The 20,311-nt window shown below is 36.1% G+C and overlaps 1 protein-coding gene across 1 annotated transcript in view; it reads left to right on the top strand.

Annotated features, from left to right (window-relative positions):
* STK39 (serine/threonine kinase 39) overlaps positions 1-20,031 on the top strand; it is a 76,197-nt gene extending 56,166 nt beyond the window's left edge. Inside the window, exons 16-19 of the mRNA XM_031058223.1 lie at positions 1,834-1,886; positions 3,731-3,799; positions 15,440-15,504; positions 18,544-20,031. Coding sequence (XP_030914083.1) covers positions 1,834-1,886; positions 3,731-3,799; positions 15,440-15,504; positions 18,544-18,618 — 262 coding nt within the window. The 3' untranslated portion in view covers positions 18,619-20,031. The remainder of the gene's footprint in view (positions 1-1,833; positions 1,887-3,730; positions 3,800-15,439; positions 15,505-18,543) is intronic.
* Positions 20,032-20,311: the final 280 nt, after the last annotated feature.

The following is a 20,311-nucleotide window of genomic DNA, read 5'->3' as shown; positions in this document are numbered from 1 at the left end:
AGCAGCTTTTCTTTCAAACAGCTGTGAGAAGCTGGTAATTTTCATAAGAGTTCATAATTGCTTGGTGCCTTTTTATATGGTAGATATTCTGCTTATGGGAGGTCTGTGGAAAGATATAATTGGAGAACCTCATAGAATCAAAATGGTTTGGCTTAGAAAAGACCTTAAAGGTCATCTAGTTCCTACCTACTGGTTTACTGCTACAAAGGTGTGAAAGTTATTCACTTGATTTGTTTCTTCTGAAATGTGCGCAGGAAATGAGTATTTGAGTTACATCAGACATTCAGTCAGAACATTTCTTATTTAAGAATAATGCTAAATTTTTGTGTATTTTCCTTTTTTTTGGAAAACAGTTTTTGTCAAAAGGGGACCTGGAGATAGGCCTTTAAGTTGATGGTTTTTATGTTTTTTGTTGTTGTTGTTTGTTTTAACAGAAAGCCATTCATGTTTTTCTGGGAGAGAGAGAAGCTGATAATGAAGCTGGCTAGCTTCATTATCTGCAGCTTTGTCTTAGTGATCTTAAACTCCTATAGCTCTTTATTTAGAGTAGAATTTTGGGAACCTGAAACTCCTTCAGCTTTGAAGCATTTAGTAGATTCAGTAAATGAGTACTTTTCATTTTAAGCACTGTATGTGGCATACTCATTTTCCAGGGTTTGCTCTCTTGCTGTTGTGTGTGCTGCCAATCATTCTGGGTTTTGTGTTTCTGCATGTTGCTGGTTTTGGCTCTGTAATATTCCTAGAAGTATTTAGCAAGCAGTAATAGATGTAAGTCACAGCTGAATATGCCTGCCTATTGGACTTAGTTTTCCCACAGCAAGACTTCATGGCCTGGTATGCTGAAATAGGAGCTTGCATACGGTTTCCTTGCTGAGGAGAAGAATAATGAACTGCAAAGCACATTCTGTTGCCATTAGCATTTCAAGTGGATTGAGCTATTCATTAGAAAAAGAGCCGGCTACAGCAATTAGGTTTCTCCCTGTGCTCAGCTGACTTGTCATTTCCAAAAAGGAGATGGACGTCTGTTTTGCAGAGGCTAATGTTTTGTTGATGGAAGAAATTATTAACTAAACCTGAAGCTGTAAACATGCATGGAATGGAGCATGCATGGAATGAATGTACACATGCATGGAATGGGGCACAGTGTAAGGCTGTAAAGGAATTCTGTAACGTTACTATTAACTCCCTTAAGACTGTATCACACACTGAACTGGTTAAAACGCTCTTTGAGGCAAGCAGGAAGACAAAAAACCTTGGGATTTAACATTTTACTGCTATTTTATATGTAGGTGGAACCCCACTGCTGAGACAAGGATGGTCAGTGAAAGAATTTACTCATTTGGAGTAAAGAATTTACTCTTATAAACACTGTGCATCACCACTACTTTTCAGCCTGTAACATTTGCTGGATACTTTGTGTCTTAAACAGCTTTGTATAAATGGGATCTCAACTGGGGAGCTTTAAGTCCAAGTGAATTTTCTGTTGTCCTTGGAGGATAAGGTATCTGACTCAAACTGTGTTGAACTATTAGAGTCAATATGGCAGAATGTCTTTTGAAGATGAAAAGGAAAATATTTATCAGATGACTTTATTTTATCCTTTATGGTACTGAATGCATTTTCAACGTAAGCATATTTTTCTGCTAGTTTTCCCAAAACACTGCCATGAAAATGCAATGGAGTCTTTCCAGTCTGGGCACTTTGGGAGAGCAGTATTTTCAAGGAAACACACAAAATGTGGTTGTCAATGGCAGAGGTATTCTTTGGGTGTAGGAACTGAATAATTGTTCTGTTCTTCATTACATTTTAACGTATGCACTGACTGTTTTTCAGGAACTCCAGGAAAGAACTTAATGACATACGGTTTGAGTTTACTCCAGGCAGAGGTAAGGCTCCTGCAACTGAATTATTCTCTTACTGCTTAAAAAGGCATTTCAGAAATGGATTACTGCTTATGCTTCATGCAGACTGCCTCTCTGGAATGTTTCCTACTGTGCAGAGCTTTATATGGAACCTCAGTGGAGTAAGAATTGTAAATGTATGTAAATTCTAGTGGCAAGGTTGCATAATATATATATATTAGAAAACTTTATTCACAGTATACTTTTATCAATTTCATGTCTTATTGAAATGATCTATATGGTATATAAGATCCTGCCTAGCAATATTTCCATTTTCACATTTGGAAAACATCGTAGGAAATAGAATATAATAGCCATAAAAGTGTGTGTGGTGATGGTAGTAATATTTAAGTTTCTTTCCCTTTTATAATAAAAGATGGTCTATTAATGAGTATAAAGTGCACACCATTTTTCAAATGCTATCTTCAGCTGAAAGTTTAGCTATATCTCTAGCTTTGGTATTATCACCAGAAAGAAGTTCTGGTATTGAAACTTTAAACTCTACTGCCTACTTATAGAACTGTAGGCTTTCCAGTGCTAAGAGCTGTAAGAACTTTGTACTTTGCCTTTGTTTGAAAAAATCAAGTATTACTGGGATGAAATGCACAGAAGGCTAATATTTTGAGTAAGAAGGTATCATCCTTGTTAAACTGCAACCCTTTGAACTATGAACCTATTTTATATTCCTTAGAAGTCAGTATTCACTTTATTTAGAGAAGCCTTCAAAGAGCTTTCACCTAAAATTAAAGCTGGGTTGGAAGAGGTGTCTCTTTCACAGTAAATCATAGTATCTTTCATGTGCAGTAGTTCTGTGCATGGATTTATTCTGTGCTGTCTACCTGCTTTTCTCGTTGATTTTGGCAATGAGTAAGAACAAAAAAGGCCTGTTACTTGATTGGGCACAGAACATCTTGGTTTGCCAGAAGAATTACTTGGGAAGCAGTTACTTAAGCCATTTGAGAATTCCTGCTTGGTCAAAAATAAGAGGATAGACCAGGACTGTTCCTATAGTCAGTCACTGAGACAGCCAGAAGGCAGCTGTGGTTCTCCTCTCCAGAAACTGCAGCTGTCTCAGCTACCTTGCTTTTCACCTGTGTGTGTTTCTTGAGGAAATGATAAAACTTTGTTTAACTGCCTCAAAGCATGAGCTCTGTTAGGGTGTTTGGTGCTGGGGCCAGATTACAGTTGAGCTTTAGCTGGAATTTAGGCTTGTTCCTGCTCTTCCTGCCTCCTTACATCTAAGCCTTCTAAGGTCTTTATCCAGGGTAAGTGCTAGTCACAGGGACTTAGGAATTCACCCACTCAGGTACAGCAGTTCATAGGAAATCCATCCAAAGCTTTGAATTTCCTGATTCACAATACTTAAAAGCTATTTAAACCCTAGATCTCAAAATAATAACTGTTCATGGAAGTCCTTTATGCCACTTGCAACAAACAAGAAAGCCTACTCAACTATGTCTCTGCTTAGATATGCAGAACAATGGAGGGCAAAAAGAAAACCACACTAAAGCATAGTTTATTTTCTTGGTTGTGAAGATACTGAACTTGTAAAATGTGTAAAAGGATGTAGTTAGATAAGTGCTGGTGGCCAGGAGAGGTCTGGAGGGGGTTTGCAATGAATCAAGTCATTACCTGATGTGATTTGCTGTGCAGAGGCTGATAAGATAATTATCTTTTTTTCCTCCTAATTAAAGATAATTTTGAATTCAATCCTGCCTCCCTGGGTGTTTTGGAATGAAAATATATTTTTTGTTGAAGTGCACTGGATGACTGATACTTTTTGTTGTTTTTCTGGACTCTCACGCTTATTCCTTTCACCTTTTGGACAGACACAGCAGATGGCGTTTCTCAGGAGCTGTTCTCTGCAGGCCTGGTTGATGGCCATGATGTAGTTATAGGTAAATTACATTTTTGTTTGCAATTATGCTCTTGTGACAAGTTTGTGTTAAATGGATGTGAAAAAATGTTTTCTCTGATGCTGCTTTTCAGAAAATCTTTTTTTGTCCCTAATTTTGCTTTCATGTATGCATAGTTCAATCAACAAGGCAATTTTGATACCAGTCCAAGAATTGCTTTTGGAAGTCAGATCTCTTCAGTGGTTTGAGAGGGGTGATATAATATATTTATCCTGAAGGATTATTGACAAGTCTATGATTGAGCATTTTTGTGATAACTTCATTTTTTTGTGTAACAATAAAATGATTTGTCAGTAGGATATTGCAGAGTGTGCTTTGGCAACTCTGAAGTTAGTCTTCAGTTTGGGTTCATAGAAGGAGGAGCAAGGCAGTGTTCAGGACCTATGGAAATTGCATCTAGTGATGTTATTTCTGTGGTAAAAAAAAAAGGTAATCAGAAATGTTTTCTGATGGCTGAAAGATGCTTCTCTATTTTTCTATTCCAGCTTAGTAATGTTTGTTTTTTTTTTACTTGAAATTCAGTGCTTCATAAAGATGATTAATTTGGAAGTGCTTATTTCTCTGCATCTTCTTCCTTTCTTCTGGATGCTCAAGACCAGCAGATGTATAGTCACCAAAATCAGAGGGGGATAGTATATGCTAGATGAGGGAGAACTGAATTGAGGAATACAACCAAGTCAATTTTTGTGTTGTGGTCAAAAACAAATTCTTATCAGTAGGTTAAGATTTCCTTACCAAACTCCTCAGTGGTATGGAGAGTGTTTTACACTCTCCAGAAGTTCATTACTTGCCTGGAAGATTATCTAAAATACATTCTCACTGCATTTGTAGTTAAATTCCTTCTGAGAGAAGCAAAAAAAAAGTACTTTTTGCTTTTTGATGATCAGAATACAGATTAATTCTAGCTTATCTAAGAACTAAAATTCTTATCTGATCTTTTACCTTTATTTCTAAAGAAAAGGTATTTTGGAGAGGCTTGCAGATGATACAAGCTGTAGGCACTCCTAAAGTCACTTCTACTGCACAGTTATTTTAAGGGTTCAGGAAGAGGAGTTGCTTGGCCTTGGTTTGTTGTCATTTAAACATCCAGTATGAAAAATGTCATTACCATACTGCTGATAATATTTCTGGCAGAATTTTCATTTAGAAAAAAAGGCTTTTTTTTCTGGATAACAAAAGAATTGTTTTTTGACTGCCTGGGCAGTCAGGTGGCACTCTGAGTCACAGCTGGTGATGCTGCAGCACAAGTCCTGCTGGGACCCAGTGAGAAATCTTTTCCCTTCTTCATTTTCTCTTTGCTGCGAAATTCTATTTCAATGCAAAGTGTCAGTACTTCTGTGAAAATGGCAGCATGAATGGGATTTGTTATCATCTTGCAAGGGGCATGATGGGGGAAAAGCAAATGAAAATAGATGTCCCTCATGTGATAAATTCCCATCCCACAGTGATAGCATTTTGGTCCTTGAAGAAGCACAAATATTTAAACAAGATTTTCCCTATCAGGCTTGGTTAGAGACACTGTCTAGTGATAACAGTTTACTTCCTTGCTTAGTCCCTGTTTTGAATTGCATCAGACTTTGATTTTTAGGATTATGATGGTTCCTTCTGTACTTTCATGTTTTATCTTTTATTGTGTACTAAAAAAATCTAAGGAAATAAAATTTCTGGTATGTAATGAAATGAATCAGCTGTATTTAATTTCAGTAATTTATTTTTAGTTTATATTAATCTCTATTTAGTTTATATGGTGGGTTTTTTATGATGTAACTTTCCTCAAGCACCATAGGCAGAAATTCTTGAGTGAATTTGTGTTATAATCTTGTGTCTGCTTCACCTGTGAAATTTTCAAATATGTTTGGACATTGTTACCTTCCTAGAAAATTACTTCAGATTTCATATTTTACTGAAGGAAGATTTCTGCAAAATGTGATTTTGCTTTTAATTAGGTAAAAAATTAAATTTGCACTTTGTTAGAATATTTCACTGTAACAGTGCAATCTTAAGAAGTGTTTTAGTTTAAAGCCAGAGGTCATATATGAGAGCAGATGGTGTTTAAAATGTAAATCTGCTTACAAAGCTAATTTTCTGTGTAAAATTACATTAGCATCTTGTTCACTCAAAAGGTTTAAAATCTTCCTATATAGGAAGAAGGGAATAGTATAGAAGAGCTGGGTTAACCTTCTTTACCAGAAGAATTGATTCCCTTAGTTTCCAGATTGAAAGCAGGTGATAAATTACCTTTCATTTTTTAGCTGAAGCAGGCAGAAATTCAGCCTCTGTAACCTGAATGAAAATAAGGTTCTGAGATAGTCTCATGAAAGTTGTTCCTGTAGATTCTTCTCATGGATGTTAAAACATGTAGAGACATGGACAAAAGAGGAAGGTGAAAATACCTGTTTTTATGTTGAACTCAACAATTTATTGGCATAATAGCTGATCTTCTGAAAAGACATTTAAATACGAGTCAGCAAGTGCTGTTTTGGAAGTATGGCCATGGCATGTGTGAGCTGAAGTTGTTAGTGAGTGGAATTTAAAAGCTGACACCTTAAGTTCTCTGGAATTTGCTTCGAAGCATCAACTAGCTTCAACTTTTGAATCTTGCTGGATTGGCTTCACTTAACACAGGGTTCCCAGGAAGATTTCCTTTCTGATGTACGTGAAGTTCAGCTACCTCTTCTGCAGAAAAGGAAAAATCCCAGCTTGATATTTGGGTTTGGCTCTGATTGGCTGGTTTCTTTTCCTTTAGCATTGTTTCACAGAACGTCCCTAGACCATGGGAATCAGCATAGAGATTTGTTTAAAAGCAGACTAGAGTTTGTGTTTGCAGAGGGGAATGAGCCTTGGAGCCAGTGGTATCTTGCTGATGAGGTGTTTTTATGCAGAAATATCTATGTTAAATCAGATCTGGAATATTTTCAAAATTCCTTTTGAGATAATGTGTCTCTGCATGCAATGCATGTATATTAGCTGGTAAATGTTCATCAGGTAATGCTTCATTATATTTTTGATACCATAAGGAAAACTCAAATCATATCAACAGTTGATAGTTACAGTCCTACTCCACTGGTATATACAATATGCATATAATTACAATGAAGTCCTAGACTACAGTTAATTTTCTGGAGTCCTTGCTTAAATTTCAGAACCTGAAGGTGTATTTACAATTACTAAATTGCAGTATATACATAACCACCACCCCCTTCCCTTCCTGAATACTGAATAAATAAAAGCCTTGATGTCCATGCCATCAAGAAATGTGCAGTTTGTACAGTTAGCTTATGGTGGCACTGATAATCCACATTCCTAGAAAAGCCATGGACTTACACAGTAAATATCCTTTTGCTTTCCTAAATTTTGCTCTGCATTTGTTTATACCTTGTTTTACTTTGTCTTTTTAGAGTAGTCATCTTTGAAACTGAATGAAGTGATGACTTTTGTTTAACTAATTCCAGCTCATCTTACTGCAGTTAGGAAATGGGATAGAGCTGTATGAGTGGAAGACACTGCATACATTTTTGTGCTCAAAGAGCAGTATGGGTGGCTAACTGGAACTGCACTGCCATTTGAAGTCCCCTTAGGTTTGTCATTTAATATCAGTGATATTTTGAGGTGCAGTGATTTTTGTAATATTTAGGAAATTTTTTAGAAATTGTTTGTTTTACTTATGGTTCAAACTGAGTTAAATAACTGAATTTTGATTAAATGTATCACAGTTTTATTTATTCCAAAGCTCAGTTTACTCATAAACTTTCTAATGAGAAAATGCCTTTATAGATTCTTACAAATTAATTTCAACTAAATTAGATAGACTAAATACTTTGTGTTTACTTTTAATATATTATTCAGAAAGAAAACATATAGATTTAATGAAAGCCTGACTCTATTTTCAGGCATTTTGTAGAAACCTGTGTGCCTTCAACATGTGTACATAACTCAGTATCTCTTTAGCAAGATACGCAAATACATTACAAGTGGAAGAATATCTCTAAAATCCCTGGGGACTTTAACAAGGACTTAAATATTTCAACACATCTGGCTCATTTAGAGCTAATGCACTGAAGGGTGACTCATAATGATGAGACTGCCAGGAGTTCTGGAAGCTTGAGGTGCACCTGCAGCTAATGAATTTTTGTGTCTAATTGCACCTAAGTTATTTTAGACTTCCTATGTTGGATGTAAAAGGTGCGCTGGAGGAAGTGTATTGTGTGAAGCTGGCAGGTTTTACGGAAGTTCCACCGTGATGAATTTTCAGTGTGGTGAAAATGTAAAAGTTCAAGGTGCAAAAAACCTTGTGTTAGGTGAATAATCGCTGTTGCTGTGGTTTATAGCAGAACTATAAATATGTGATATAAGAAATTCTCCAAGTGTGCAAATTATTCTTCACACATACAAATGTGTGTTCATGTGTCATAGTGAATGTCCCTGTCTTACAGCCATGATAAAAGAACTAATAATTATTAGTTATTTTAAAGAAAAAAAAAGGTAGAATTGACAACTGCCTTCAAAGAAAGTTCCTTTTTTCAACCTGCAGTCCGCCGGTTCCTACTTAAATGTGCAAATGAGGAATTAATCCATGTGGTTATTAGTGGGATTAGTTTGAGTTTTGCCTGATACAGTAAGTGATAAACTCTCTGCTCCTCATAGATTTAAATCAAAGTTTTAATGACTTTCCTTTCTAGTTAAGAAGAAAACAAAACAAAAACAATTGTGAATTTGAATCAGAAATTGCAAAAGCACCAATGTATGTAATGTTCCTGTTTTCAATAGTAATTTACTTGCTGTTCTTTATTTCCTTGGCATTCACTTGTATGCCAGGGGCTAGTATGTCAAAATAAGGATTTATTGAGTTTCTTCAAACTAGATGTATCCTATTTCAGAACTTCAGCACATCAGGGAGTCTTTTCTAAATGTATTCTTCTTGTTTCAAGTTTCAGATACAAGGTATTGAAGTAGCCTGGCTGCTATTTCATCTTCTTAATAGTTTTGTCAGAACATTATCTATAATTCATAGCTGAACTTGGGACAGGAGGACTTGTGAAGACCTGATAGGGAAAGGAGATTGCAAAGTAATAATATGCATAGCAGAATATGACCTGCCTTATTTCTGCATAGACCTATATTTCAGATCTAATCCAGTGTGATGAAGATTCTTGTTAGAGCTGTCTTTACTATCTTGATGATTGCTTGACTGCTGCCAAAACCTGTGTCTGAAAACTAGCACTTAATTTCTACATTCAGTCATAGGGAAATGATTTTTTCAACCTAGTACTCTCATTCCTTTGTATAGAGAATTTAAGAGAACAATTCACAGTAATATCTCAGGCTTGTTAAATAGCCCTAATAGCAGTGTTGGGCAGCAGGTCTAAATTTTTATTATAAATGTTCATTTGAGAATAGACTGAGGTCTATAATGCTCAGGATCCTCAAAATGAAGGGGAAGTGATGAAATATGTATATACTCATCCCTCACCTTCCTAAATAATCTACTCCATTAGGCACATGAAGAATCAAGGTCTGAAATACATAGGTATTTAATTACCCAAATATATTCCATTTATCCTTTTAGAGAGGAAAGTAGAATATCCTTTTACTTTGTTTACTTATCCTTTTAGTTTGTTTTAAATATGCAGTGGTTATTCTAAGCATTTTTCACATCCTTTGGGGGAAGAAAAATCAATTTGAAATATCAACTCTCATTTTTTATAAGTTTCTGGGAAAAGCTACAATTTCCCAGTTCTACAATTAATATTTTAAATTATCAATAAAACCAATTGTCACAGTTATGGTCTTTTTCTTTTTTTTTCCTCTTCTCACAGACTGTAGAATATAAAATGTTTCCTTGGAATCAGATAGCCATACTAAGTAATTGAGAATTCTGGAGCTAATAATGTGTTATTAAAATTGATATAGGTGGATTTCTAGCACTAACTTATGTCACTTTCTATTTGGATACAGTACTCCTGTTTTATAAAATATACTGCTTCTGTTGGATGCGAATTTTTCCATTGGTTACCTAAAGGAAAATTACAACTTCTATATTACTTTACCAAGCCTCAGTTTTCCAGTTTTTGCCTGTGACCCCTGGATATCAATACTCCATGTTAATTGATCTTAATTCACTTAATATGAAGACATTCAAGTCTGCTATTATTTTGTACATGTGTTGAGATTTTTTTTTTTTCAGTTTGAGCAAGGGTAAATATTGAAAGTCTTTATTTGTGGGTAGAAGTCAATCAGGAATATCCCCCCTGATGTCTCTGCCATTCATTTGAATAACCTAGGGTAATTGGTTAGTTGTTAAAGCTTTGGTCCCAACCAAGCCTCTCTCTTTTTTTTTCTTTTTTTTTTCTTTTGGAACAAAATGGCCTGGTGCCAAATGCTGTTTAATATCCTTAATGTCGAAAATTACATGAACCAGCCTAAACCTAGGATGTCTGTATGGAATAAGAAATTAATACCGTATTGGGGCTCAGAACTCATATGAACCACAGATTTCAAGTGGTGTTAATAATTGTTTTAAATTGTGAAAAATGCAGGTAGAAGTTGTTCACTAGGATCCCTGTTCACAGGGATGCTGTAGGAGACCATTTCCAGTCTCTGTGTTCCTTTCAAAGCAGAACTGCTTTGGCCTTCTCTTGTCCTGTACCTGCCCTCTTTAAGCTGTGTTTTCTGATGGTCAAGCTGCAAATCAAGGTGTAAGAAATTATCATAGTATCAAAAGTTGAAATGGAGATAATTTCCACTGTCTTTTATCTATATCTACTGATTCAGCAACGCACTTTGAGAATTCAGACAAATTTGTGAGCCTTAATCTCTCTTTGATAAATTCCTAATGACACACTCTTCATAAATAATACATTTCTAAATGTTTTTAATGCTTCTGCCATATCAGTGTCCAGTAGCTTTCTCAGAGGAGAAGCCAAGTTTGCTGTTGATCTTTCTGTTTTCTCTTATTTCTTACTTACAAGAATCATGTCTAGGTCCTTGCAGTCCTTTAGCAATAAACACTTGCTGGTTAGCTGCCACAGATCTTCAAATGCTTTAGCATTTTCCTTGCTACTGAGCAACTGAAGGGATTTTTTCATAGCATCCTGAATGGTTGAACTAATGGAATCACATTACACTTAAGTGACCTTTTTGATCTCCCTTTGAAGAGCCGTTTAATCTTTCAAGGCAGACAGTTGGTGAACTCTTAGATAATAACAAGATAGAGATCTGGAGGAATTGTTACCAAAAGCTCTAAAAACTGATTGTTTTCATTGTTTGTATAATATACTATAATACAGTACTATCTAGGTTTTAAAACTTAGTTTTGACTTCATTCTGAACTTGCAAATGCATGAAAACCACTGTGTAGTATGAAATATAAATGAGTGCATAGATTGCAATGAACATCTTGCAATATGTGAAATGGCCTCAAGAGCATGCATAATAAATTCAGCCCTTTGGAGCAAAACCCTGCCTGTAGCTGAATTTTTAGGAGTGATAATTCCACTTAAAAGTATTCCCTGCTACTCAAGCACCCTGTGTCCTAAGACCTATACAGGAGAACACAGCATTAATCCTCAAACCAGCAGACTCCCAAGGCATTTAATTATGGTGAGCTCCGTGTATCGGATGAAAATGGTAAAATAACTGCCTACTGTTGGGGAAGAGGTGGAGGTTTGAGCTTGTCTTCTCTAACAGCCGTACTGTTGATGAAGTAGGGAGCAGTTGAAGGTAGCTATTTTTTATGGACTGAGTTTTAGACTACATAAAAAATATTTCACTTCTAACTTATTAAAAATATTTTTCATTTTCTCCAAGGTTATAATTTTTCTCTTTTTTTGGTGACAGTAATTTTGTGCCTGAATAATACTTCCCTTTCCTCATATCTGAATTTCAGGATTACAATATGCACTAGCTTTGCAAACTCTTGAACCTAAGCATGAGTTCATGAGCTATTTCCGAGGTTACCCATCCATTCTTTGCAAAATGGAAAAGCAGATGAATCATTATTCTTTTGAGAGCACCCCAGAAATATCATCTCAAGCTTTAGATTCTGCTTGTGTCTGTGTTTATGCCAGATGGCTCTGGCTTAGTTGGCTGGGTGGGCATTGTACTGGAAATAGTTTAACTGTACTTCATATAGCTTTATTTACTGTCTCATTAATTTTAACTTTTCCAGAAGTTTTCCCTCTTCAGATGCCATTAGGGTTAAGTTTCACGCCGTGTTAAGAATTTTAAGTAACCAGAGAGAGAGCACTTTGTCACATCACAGAAGAAAAACAGCTGTTTGAGACTGCCCAAAGTTTTGTTATTATCTTGTATTTATAAGATCTTGAAGGGGGCCTTTTTTTGTTCTGTTACTTCATACCAATCACTGATTTAAAAATTGTAATTTATGTTGTTGGCCAAAATTGTAATATAACAAAGAGTAAGTAATTTGTATTATATACATGCAAAAGCCTCTAGTTATATGGGTTTTTAAAATTTATTCCATCTGCAATTAACACCCTGTGTTCTGTATATTTATATGCTGGGTTTGACCTTTTCTCCTATTGCATGTTCTGCAAGTGCAGACTCTTATTTTGTCAGAGTGGCACAACCATTTGTCACTGAGCAAAACCTGCAAAAGAACCTGGAATGATTTGTGGTGTGTAGGTTGATTACATGTCCTTCAGAAGCCTTCTGAAGAAAGTTAACAGGACCTCATTTATTGTTGTAAACAACAAAAAGCCTCTTGTCCTAACTGCTGCTAATGTCTAAAGAGAACTTTTACTCCAAGGCATGATTTGAAGTATACTCTATTTACCTGAGGTTACTGCTGGCAAAGATTTTTCCATCACCACTTAATTTTTTTTTGTTCATGTTCCTTCTTCTGTGCACGGCCACAACATATTGAGAAAACATTCTGCAAAATAAAAAGAGTATAGGATATCCAGGTCTTGTAGAAACAGTGAATTCCCAACAGGAGTTTAATTATCAATTAGTGCTGCTTGCAGGGGCTAATCTATGAATTTCACAAGTACAGCATCCAAGGCATGACTTCAGATTATTTCAAAGAAAAATGGCTTTGTCAATAGGAACTACAGTATACTTAACTTAGAGATAAGGTGTAAAGAGACATGTATTTTACAATGCTCTTCACTTTTCCAAATAATCTAAGTACCAGTAGAGAAAACAATTCCTGCCTCTCTAGAAAGTCCTAGTATGAAACTCCTTTTCACTTTAGGGTGAGTGTTACTGTATTAAATTGATTTTGTTCACCAACTTGCAACACAAGAATTGTTGGGACTGTGGGGTGGGGAAAGGTGGTGAGAATGGGATGGTTATTTTCCTCACTATAGTTTGCAGATGTGATTGAGTTAATTTAGAAACTGAGCATTTAGAAACTTTAGTATAATTTGTTGTATTTAAGCCAAATTAGAACTTTGCACGTGAACTGTACTAGGAGGGTTAGTGAGTCTTGGCCTTGTAAATAATTTTCCTGAATGAGAAGAGCCTAAATCCAGTAGCTGGAGGAGATTTTAATCTATAAAGCCTAATAGTTCCACTTAAAAATAATTGGGTTTTTTTACTTGCCTAAAGTGACAATTAATTCTGTATAGGGTTGAACAGTAACAGCAACTGCTTGTAAGTGAAAGCATTCTTTACTGTCACGAGGGTATGCCTGGCATGAATTTTTTTGGTGTCTTTGGGGGAAATTTGCATACTTAGTGGTCCAACCTGTGTAGGTTTAGTAATAATCCTAAATTTTCAGAAATATATTTACAGGAGTGGTAAGTCAGTTATATTTACTGCAAATGATATCTTTAATTGCATTTAAAGTTGGATGAGTATTCAACTGTAGAGTATGTTGTTGTATTTATAATTCTGAGCATGTCTTCACTTTATGGGATCCCCAGACCTTCTGGAGAAATAACTGGAAGGGACTGCAGGCATTCAGGAAGGACTTTCACCTGCTTGGATGGCTTCTCCTGCCTGTGCTAGAGGCTCTGTTTCCACTGGAATCTAGCAAACTAGGGATGCCATGGACACCTGCAGTCTATGGGTTGTTTTTCTTAGGTGACTTCATCAGGCTCCAAAGGACTTCAGTTACCACTTGAACCCAGATTTTAAACAGTTTAGGTGCAGAGGGACACATCCAATGCTATGTACTTACTGAGGTCCTAGAAGGTTGAGCTTGCAGTAAGGTGAAAAGAGTAATGATTGTCTCATCCCTGAAGGTAATGAACCATATTTTAAAGTTTCCTGAAATACTGACTTTAAGTGTCCAAATTCAGACAGGTGCCTCTAATTTTTGCCCTTGTGGTCTAAATAAGGGCCAGACCTAGTGAAACAAAAGCAAGTAGTTAGAAAAATGAAAAAGATACCAGCAGGATGGTATGGTTTTGCTAGATAAGTATGTGCAAATACTTACTTGGCTCTTAGTTGATGATAATTATATATGCTTTCAGAAATTGCAGAAAGAGGAGGCTTTTGAGAGGATTTGCATTCATGGTGGCTTGATTGACTGTGATTAATGACATTATTTTGGCTGAGTGATTTCTATTGCCTTTCTGTAAAGGCCAGAAAATGTAAAACACACTACCAAAGTCAGAGGTGAAATGCTAGTTGTACTTAAAAATGCTGAATATGTACGATTAAAATTGAAAAGATCTCTCTGAAGAAAACTGCAGGTGTGACTATTCTTAATGTAAACTTGTATCCTAATACTGTGGACTCTTTTTAGGTCTGCTTTTCTCATTTTCAAGCATAGCCTGAAAATATGTGACATTTTGCCCTTAAATCCTCCTAATCTTCTATTTGATTACACATGTCCCACTGTAGCTATGGTCCATCAGAAAAACAAAAATAAAGCATACTTAATATGTAAAAGTCTCTGACTTGAGTTCATATTAAAAGTAAAAACAAGTGAATAAATAAAACTGTGTCCCATAGCCTTTGCCTGAGCATTGTTCTCCGCTTTCTTGAGGAATGATAACCATCTAAAATACCACTCATTTCTGATACAGTGTTTAAGTAACAACAACGAAGTAATTAACATTAACTATTTACATATATTAAAAATCCAATTTTTCTATTTTTACTCGGAAATTTTTAATCTGTTCCCTGGTAAAGAAACAATCCAGGAGTGGGGTTAGGGTTTTTAAAGACGCAATACATCCCTGATGCCCCTTAGCCAACTGTATGCCAGTTCATTAAAAACTTGCTGATCATGGGCTGCTGTTTGCAAAAGCACTAATAATACCTTTGCCAGTAACTGCCTAAGGGCAGCTGGAAGGTTTGCTCCTGGGGGAATAGCCCAGCAGCACACTGACTTGCCTTAGCTGTTCCACAGCAGGCTGACATTAAATGAAAGGCTGCCCTTCCTAAAGACATGCAATATGAATCATGCAGAAACATGCAACTGAATCAGTTCACATAGTCACAAAGTATCAGTGACCCTGAAAGAACGGAAGTAGGATTTATGGCAGCCCAATTGTCCTCTGAAACAACTGCTAGAGAGGGATTAAATGATTCAAGTGGTAATTTACAGACCCATATATGTGTAGAATTAAGTAGAAGATTCAACAAAAGTGTTGATGTCAAGTTGAATGCAATTTTCTGTAAATCATGTTTTTTGACTTTTTTTTACAGTTGCTGCTAACTTACAGAAGATAGTAGATGATCCCAAGGCCTTGAAAACATTGACTTTTAAGTTGGTAAGTAAAAGCATCAATGGAAGAAACAAACAAATTATCAAAATATTCACATAAGAATCTGGATTCTATCTCAGTTACAGATACTTTGTTGAATAAATGTGTTGCCATATAAAGTGACTGAAATTTCCATGTATTAGAGAAAAAGCTGAAACCCCGTTTTGACAGGACAGTGCCATAACTGCATGGGGAAGGAGGTTCAGTCACATGAGTTCTGAGGCAGCCTGAGGTTTAGGTGAGAAGCTGCAGTAAGAAAACCCCTGGGAAGAATTGAAGAAACAAGTAAAGCAGAGAAAACTGCAATAGCTAGGTTTACACTCCTTCACCCCCACCCCCTGAGCTCTACCCTGGCTGAAGTGTCCTCTGTTGATGGACATATTGTTCCAATCCCATTTGTTCAAACACCTGCCCCCATTTTTCTTGCACACAGGTCACCTTCTCCACTGCTTACTTCTCCTTAGTTCTTTTCAACCTTCTTTCAGTTGACCATCCACCCCTGCGTGTTGGTCTTTCTCCCACTGTATTTTATTGTTGTTTCTGCTTCTCTACCTCTTTTTGTCTTCTGTATGTATGTCATCAGACCCTGGGTTGGGGCTTGGGACTTCTTTCTGTGCTGCATTTTGTACACTGGACCATGGGTCCTTAATTTTGGTCAATATCAATTGTAGTGTGATAGATTTAATTTAATATTAAAAAATTTAAATTGCAAAATCTTGAGCCAGAATTGATGTGCTGTGTTTGTTTTTATTTATTGTTAAAATGAAGTTGAAAATTGTATATACCTAAGACTACTGAATTATTAGTTATGTAAATACCAATTAGCTTTGAGCACCTTTTGCTGATAGTGACTCAGTCACATGAGAGACTAGACTGAATGTCTGTTAGATAAGCAGGTCTCCAGAATCACAGCTCTGTTTATAAAAGCAGCTGCTGTGGAGAGCCATTTTTAGACCTAATTGATGATGATGTATTAATTCAAGATTCTTCTTCCCATGTCATTCTTTATACAGATCTGAGGAGTTTTAGCTGACTCATTTGAACTCATTTTTCCTCTTCAATCCAGTGAAATCCCCTGAACTCCCACATTCCTTGTGAGAAGGGGTTGGGATAGGGGAATAAAGACACTCAACTCAAACTCATTTTTTTCTCTGGCCTTTGCTATAAATATAGCTTAAAAACTACTGCTTTTATTTTTGCAGCTGATCTGTGCTCTTGCTGTCTAAACATCTGACTTGGCTTTATTGTGTAGTAAATGACATCTCACCAAGAGCATTAGGTAACAGATACTCCAGAGGCTCTGAGAAGCCCGGGTTTCTCATTCCCACACTTAAAATAGAGACTTGTGATTCCAAAATGTAATATCCCATGGTATCCAGGTTATGTATGTTGAAAATAAATCCACTTGAAAATTTAGGTTGGGATATTTTTTCTATTTTTTTTGGTGATTCAGTTGGATTTATTGCTGTGGTTTATGTCACATAGAATTTCAGATTCCAGTAAGTGAATGCTGATATCATCTTGCTTCTTACCATACTCAGTATTTGTAGACAATCCAAAATCAATGTCTTTGTCCCTGCTGTAGGTAAGTTCCACTGGATAGATAGGAATTCTGGAGGTTAATTTTTAACCTTAGTTTCTTCCTCATACTTTTGACCTAAGTTTCCTGCACTAGTTCCTATTTTCACAGGGAAAGACCATAACAAGAAGTATTCTAATTTATTTTTCTCCTTGGATTAATTCAATATATGTTCTACTTCTGCTTATTTCTGCATTGTATAGTGAAGTTGCTACATGAATTGTTGCCTATTGAGAGAGTTCTCATATCTTTGTATGCATTACTGAGTCAGATATCTGAATAGTAACCAGGAGTGATGATCTCAGACCTTTAACTTGCTGCTTCTGTGGAATAAGAGATGTGAGATACTATCTGAAGAGAGAACTTCTGTTCTCGGAGTCTGCTCAAAGTAAATTTGAAGGAGTAGCCTGATGTAATACTTCTACAAGTGTCAACACAGTTGTATTTCTGGTCATGAAAATTCAAAGGATTGTGTCAGTGCACCTTCTATGCACAATCTGAGAGCTCTTGACCTTACAGCACATGTTCACAGACCAGTTCTATTAAAGGGTTCAACTGCTACTAATGCAAAAAAGGATCAAAAGCTTGTTCTGTTGGATATTTTGTGATATGCAAAAGAATGTGAAGGCATCTGTCATAAGTAAGTTAGCATTGCACACTTTTAATCAAATTCTATTAATATTTTGACTTATCTACCATATAGATAAAAAATATATAAACCCCTTTATTTAAAATGTTACTTTTGTCCTAGAGAAGCAACTTTGGTGTTTGAAAATCAAAACAGAAATACTCTGCCTCCAGCATATTTTTTCTAAAAGAGGTCTGAAGTAATTGTTTAGTTCTGAGCAAAGTGGTTTTATATTCTTTCTGTTATATATGAAAAATGAACTGATCACTTGTGCCAGTTTGTTTTGTGACAGGCTTTACTGAAGAATCTAAACTGTACAGTTTTAAGTACTAGATTGTACTGTCGGGAGGGAGCTGTCCTTTTGCAAATACTAGTATTTACTATTTTACTGAAGACTGCTTCAGTTTCTTGTTTAAAAATTCAGTTGGTTGGTGAACTAACTTGCTGGCTGGACTCATGAGACATTTGCTGTGTACAGCACAGTGGTAAAAAGTGGATTCTATACATGTATATTAGATGCTCTTGATGAGTAAAACTGTTTACTCCCATGAAAAAGCAAATTTGGCTCTAGTCTGGAAAGTTTGGTTTAAAGATTTTGGATATTTCGGTGTCCATTTTCAAGTATTTTTTTTCCATAATTTTTAATATTGACTACAAGAGTTTGCTAAAATTAAGGATGCAATTGTTTGCATGCTGACTGAGGCCACATGAAGCAGTCTAAAAGCTTTCCTTCAATCAAGCTGTTTGCTGACTGGGCGATATGGGGAAAATTTATATCCTGGCTGTCAAATGCTCCTTTGCAGCATGATATACTAAACATTTCTGTTTGTACTTGCAGGCCTCTGGCTGTGATGGCACTGAGATTCCTGATGAAGTGAAACTGATTGGTTTTGCTCAGTTAAGTGTCAGCTGATGTCTGTCCCTTGACCCCAAGCCGAATTGTGAGATTGCGAAAAAGCCAGCTTAGATGCAAAGGAAAATTAATGCACCACACACTGAGTTCTGCTTCATTATCTAGCAATTCACAAAGTCAGAACAAGCAAAGCCCACAGCTACACCGCTGCTGTTAACGTTCAAAATGCTCCTAAATGTCTCTTAGAAGTTGATTTGGATTCCCCCAAAGTGAAAAGCCTGTGGAAATGCTCTCAGGTGGCTGTATTTATTGGTTACAAAAGGAACTTTCTACCAAGCTTACTTCTTTCATAGACTTTGAGTGATACTATTTTACCTGTACTTGTGGTTGATAATACTGTCTCTGTTCTGTTACATTTAGAAATTAACATACATATAAAAGTTTAGAAATATTAGCCAAACTTGAATTCTAGTTTTAAAAAGAGACTGTGAATTTTATTTTTCATATATTTATGCATTACACATACTAGTAATAAGAAAATTATTTCACTTGATTATGTGCTATTTGCAGTTAATCTCCCACTATTTAAAAAAGTTTCAGGTATGTCTTTGAAGTATTTAGTAACTTCTAGGGGTTTTTTGAAATAATTTGATCCGGCATTAGCAAGCTTTTGTTGGTTGTGTGTCAAAAAAACAATCCACAAACTGATCCTCAAGGGAGTGGGAGGTGCCTTGCAGATATTAATGTTTTAAGAATGTGCCTGAGGCTGCTTATATAAATAATCTCCATTTTCTAGAAGTACCATACATATGGTACAATAAATATAAATATATATAGTTATCTGAGCGAGGAGGGGATATACAGTAGCAAAGGTGTTAGAGTATTTTGGCTATGCTTTATTGGGGAGTCTATGAGCTAGAGCTACTGTGAACCGCTGTTAAGGTAGAATGCTTACTGTGTCCATCTCTGATCTGACTTACCCTTAAAACCAATTTCATAAAAGTGAATAAAAACTTGAAGAATGGAACTGAAGCTTTATTTGAAGTTCTGCTAAATACCAAGGTGGAGTGAAAATAATAGGGCTTTGTGCAATGATCAAGTAAAATTCTATTACAAAGAAAACACTTCAACCCAAGTAGCCCTCTGCTTAACCTGTGACATAGATGTTATGGAGTTAGGGAACCTTAGAAAGACTTCCACATTTGGAGACATGTTTCTCAGAGGTTACACTTTAAACTACTTCCTAGTTAATCCTAGATAAGTGGCAGCTCTTTAATGTACTGAAAATGGCAAATATATATTGTTAAGAGAAGTTATTTATAATGCCTTGTCATAATCGTTGAGGTGTTCTAGAACTATTTGCATACAACTCAATGTAATCCCATCCCATCCTACTGTTTACATGATGATTACTCCAAGATGACTGCAAAGATTAAAAAAAAAATTAAAATAAAGATGTATTGCACAAACTGATTTGTATTTTGAGTTTCCATGCTCTGAGTGGATTACAGAGTTGTTACTACAAAAGGCTGCCGCCCTTAGTTTGGGAGCAGCAGCTGGGGAGGAGGAGGAGGAGGGGGTTTCTTTGTCTCCTTGCTCTCCAAGACTTTGCCAAAGCCATTTTTAAGGCTCCCAAGGGCTTACTTCAAGAAATAAATGTTTTTTTTCCCGGGGCAGGCCCTGTGCTGCTGGTTTGTGTGAGTGGAGAGCGGGACGGCCCGGGGTTTAAAAAAATGACTGCGGATCGGCGGCC

The sequence above is a fragment of the Geospiza fortis genome, unplaced genomic scaffold, assembly GCF_000277835.1.
Source record: "Geospiza fortis unplaced genomic scaffold, GeoFor_1.0 scaffold112, whole genome shotgun sequence".
NCBI lineage: Eukaryota > Metazoa > Chordata > Aves > Passeriformes > Thraupidae > Geospiza > Geospiza fortis.
Note: the sequence above shows the minus strand (reverse complement) of the source record. Positions and strands in the feature narration are given on the sequence as shown.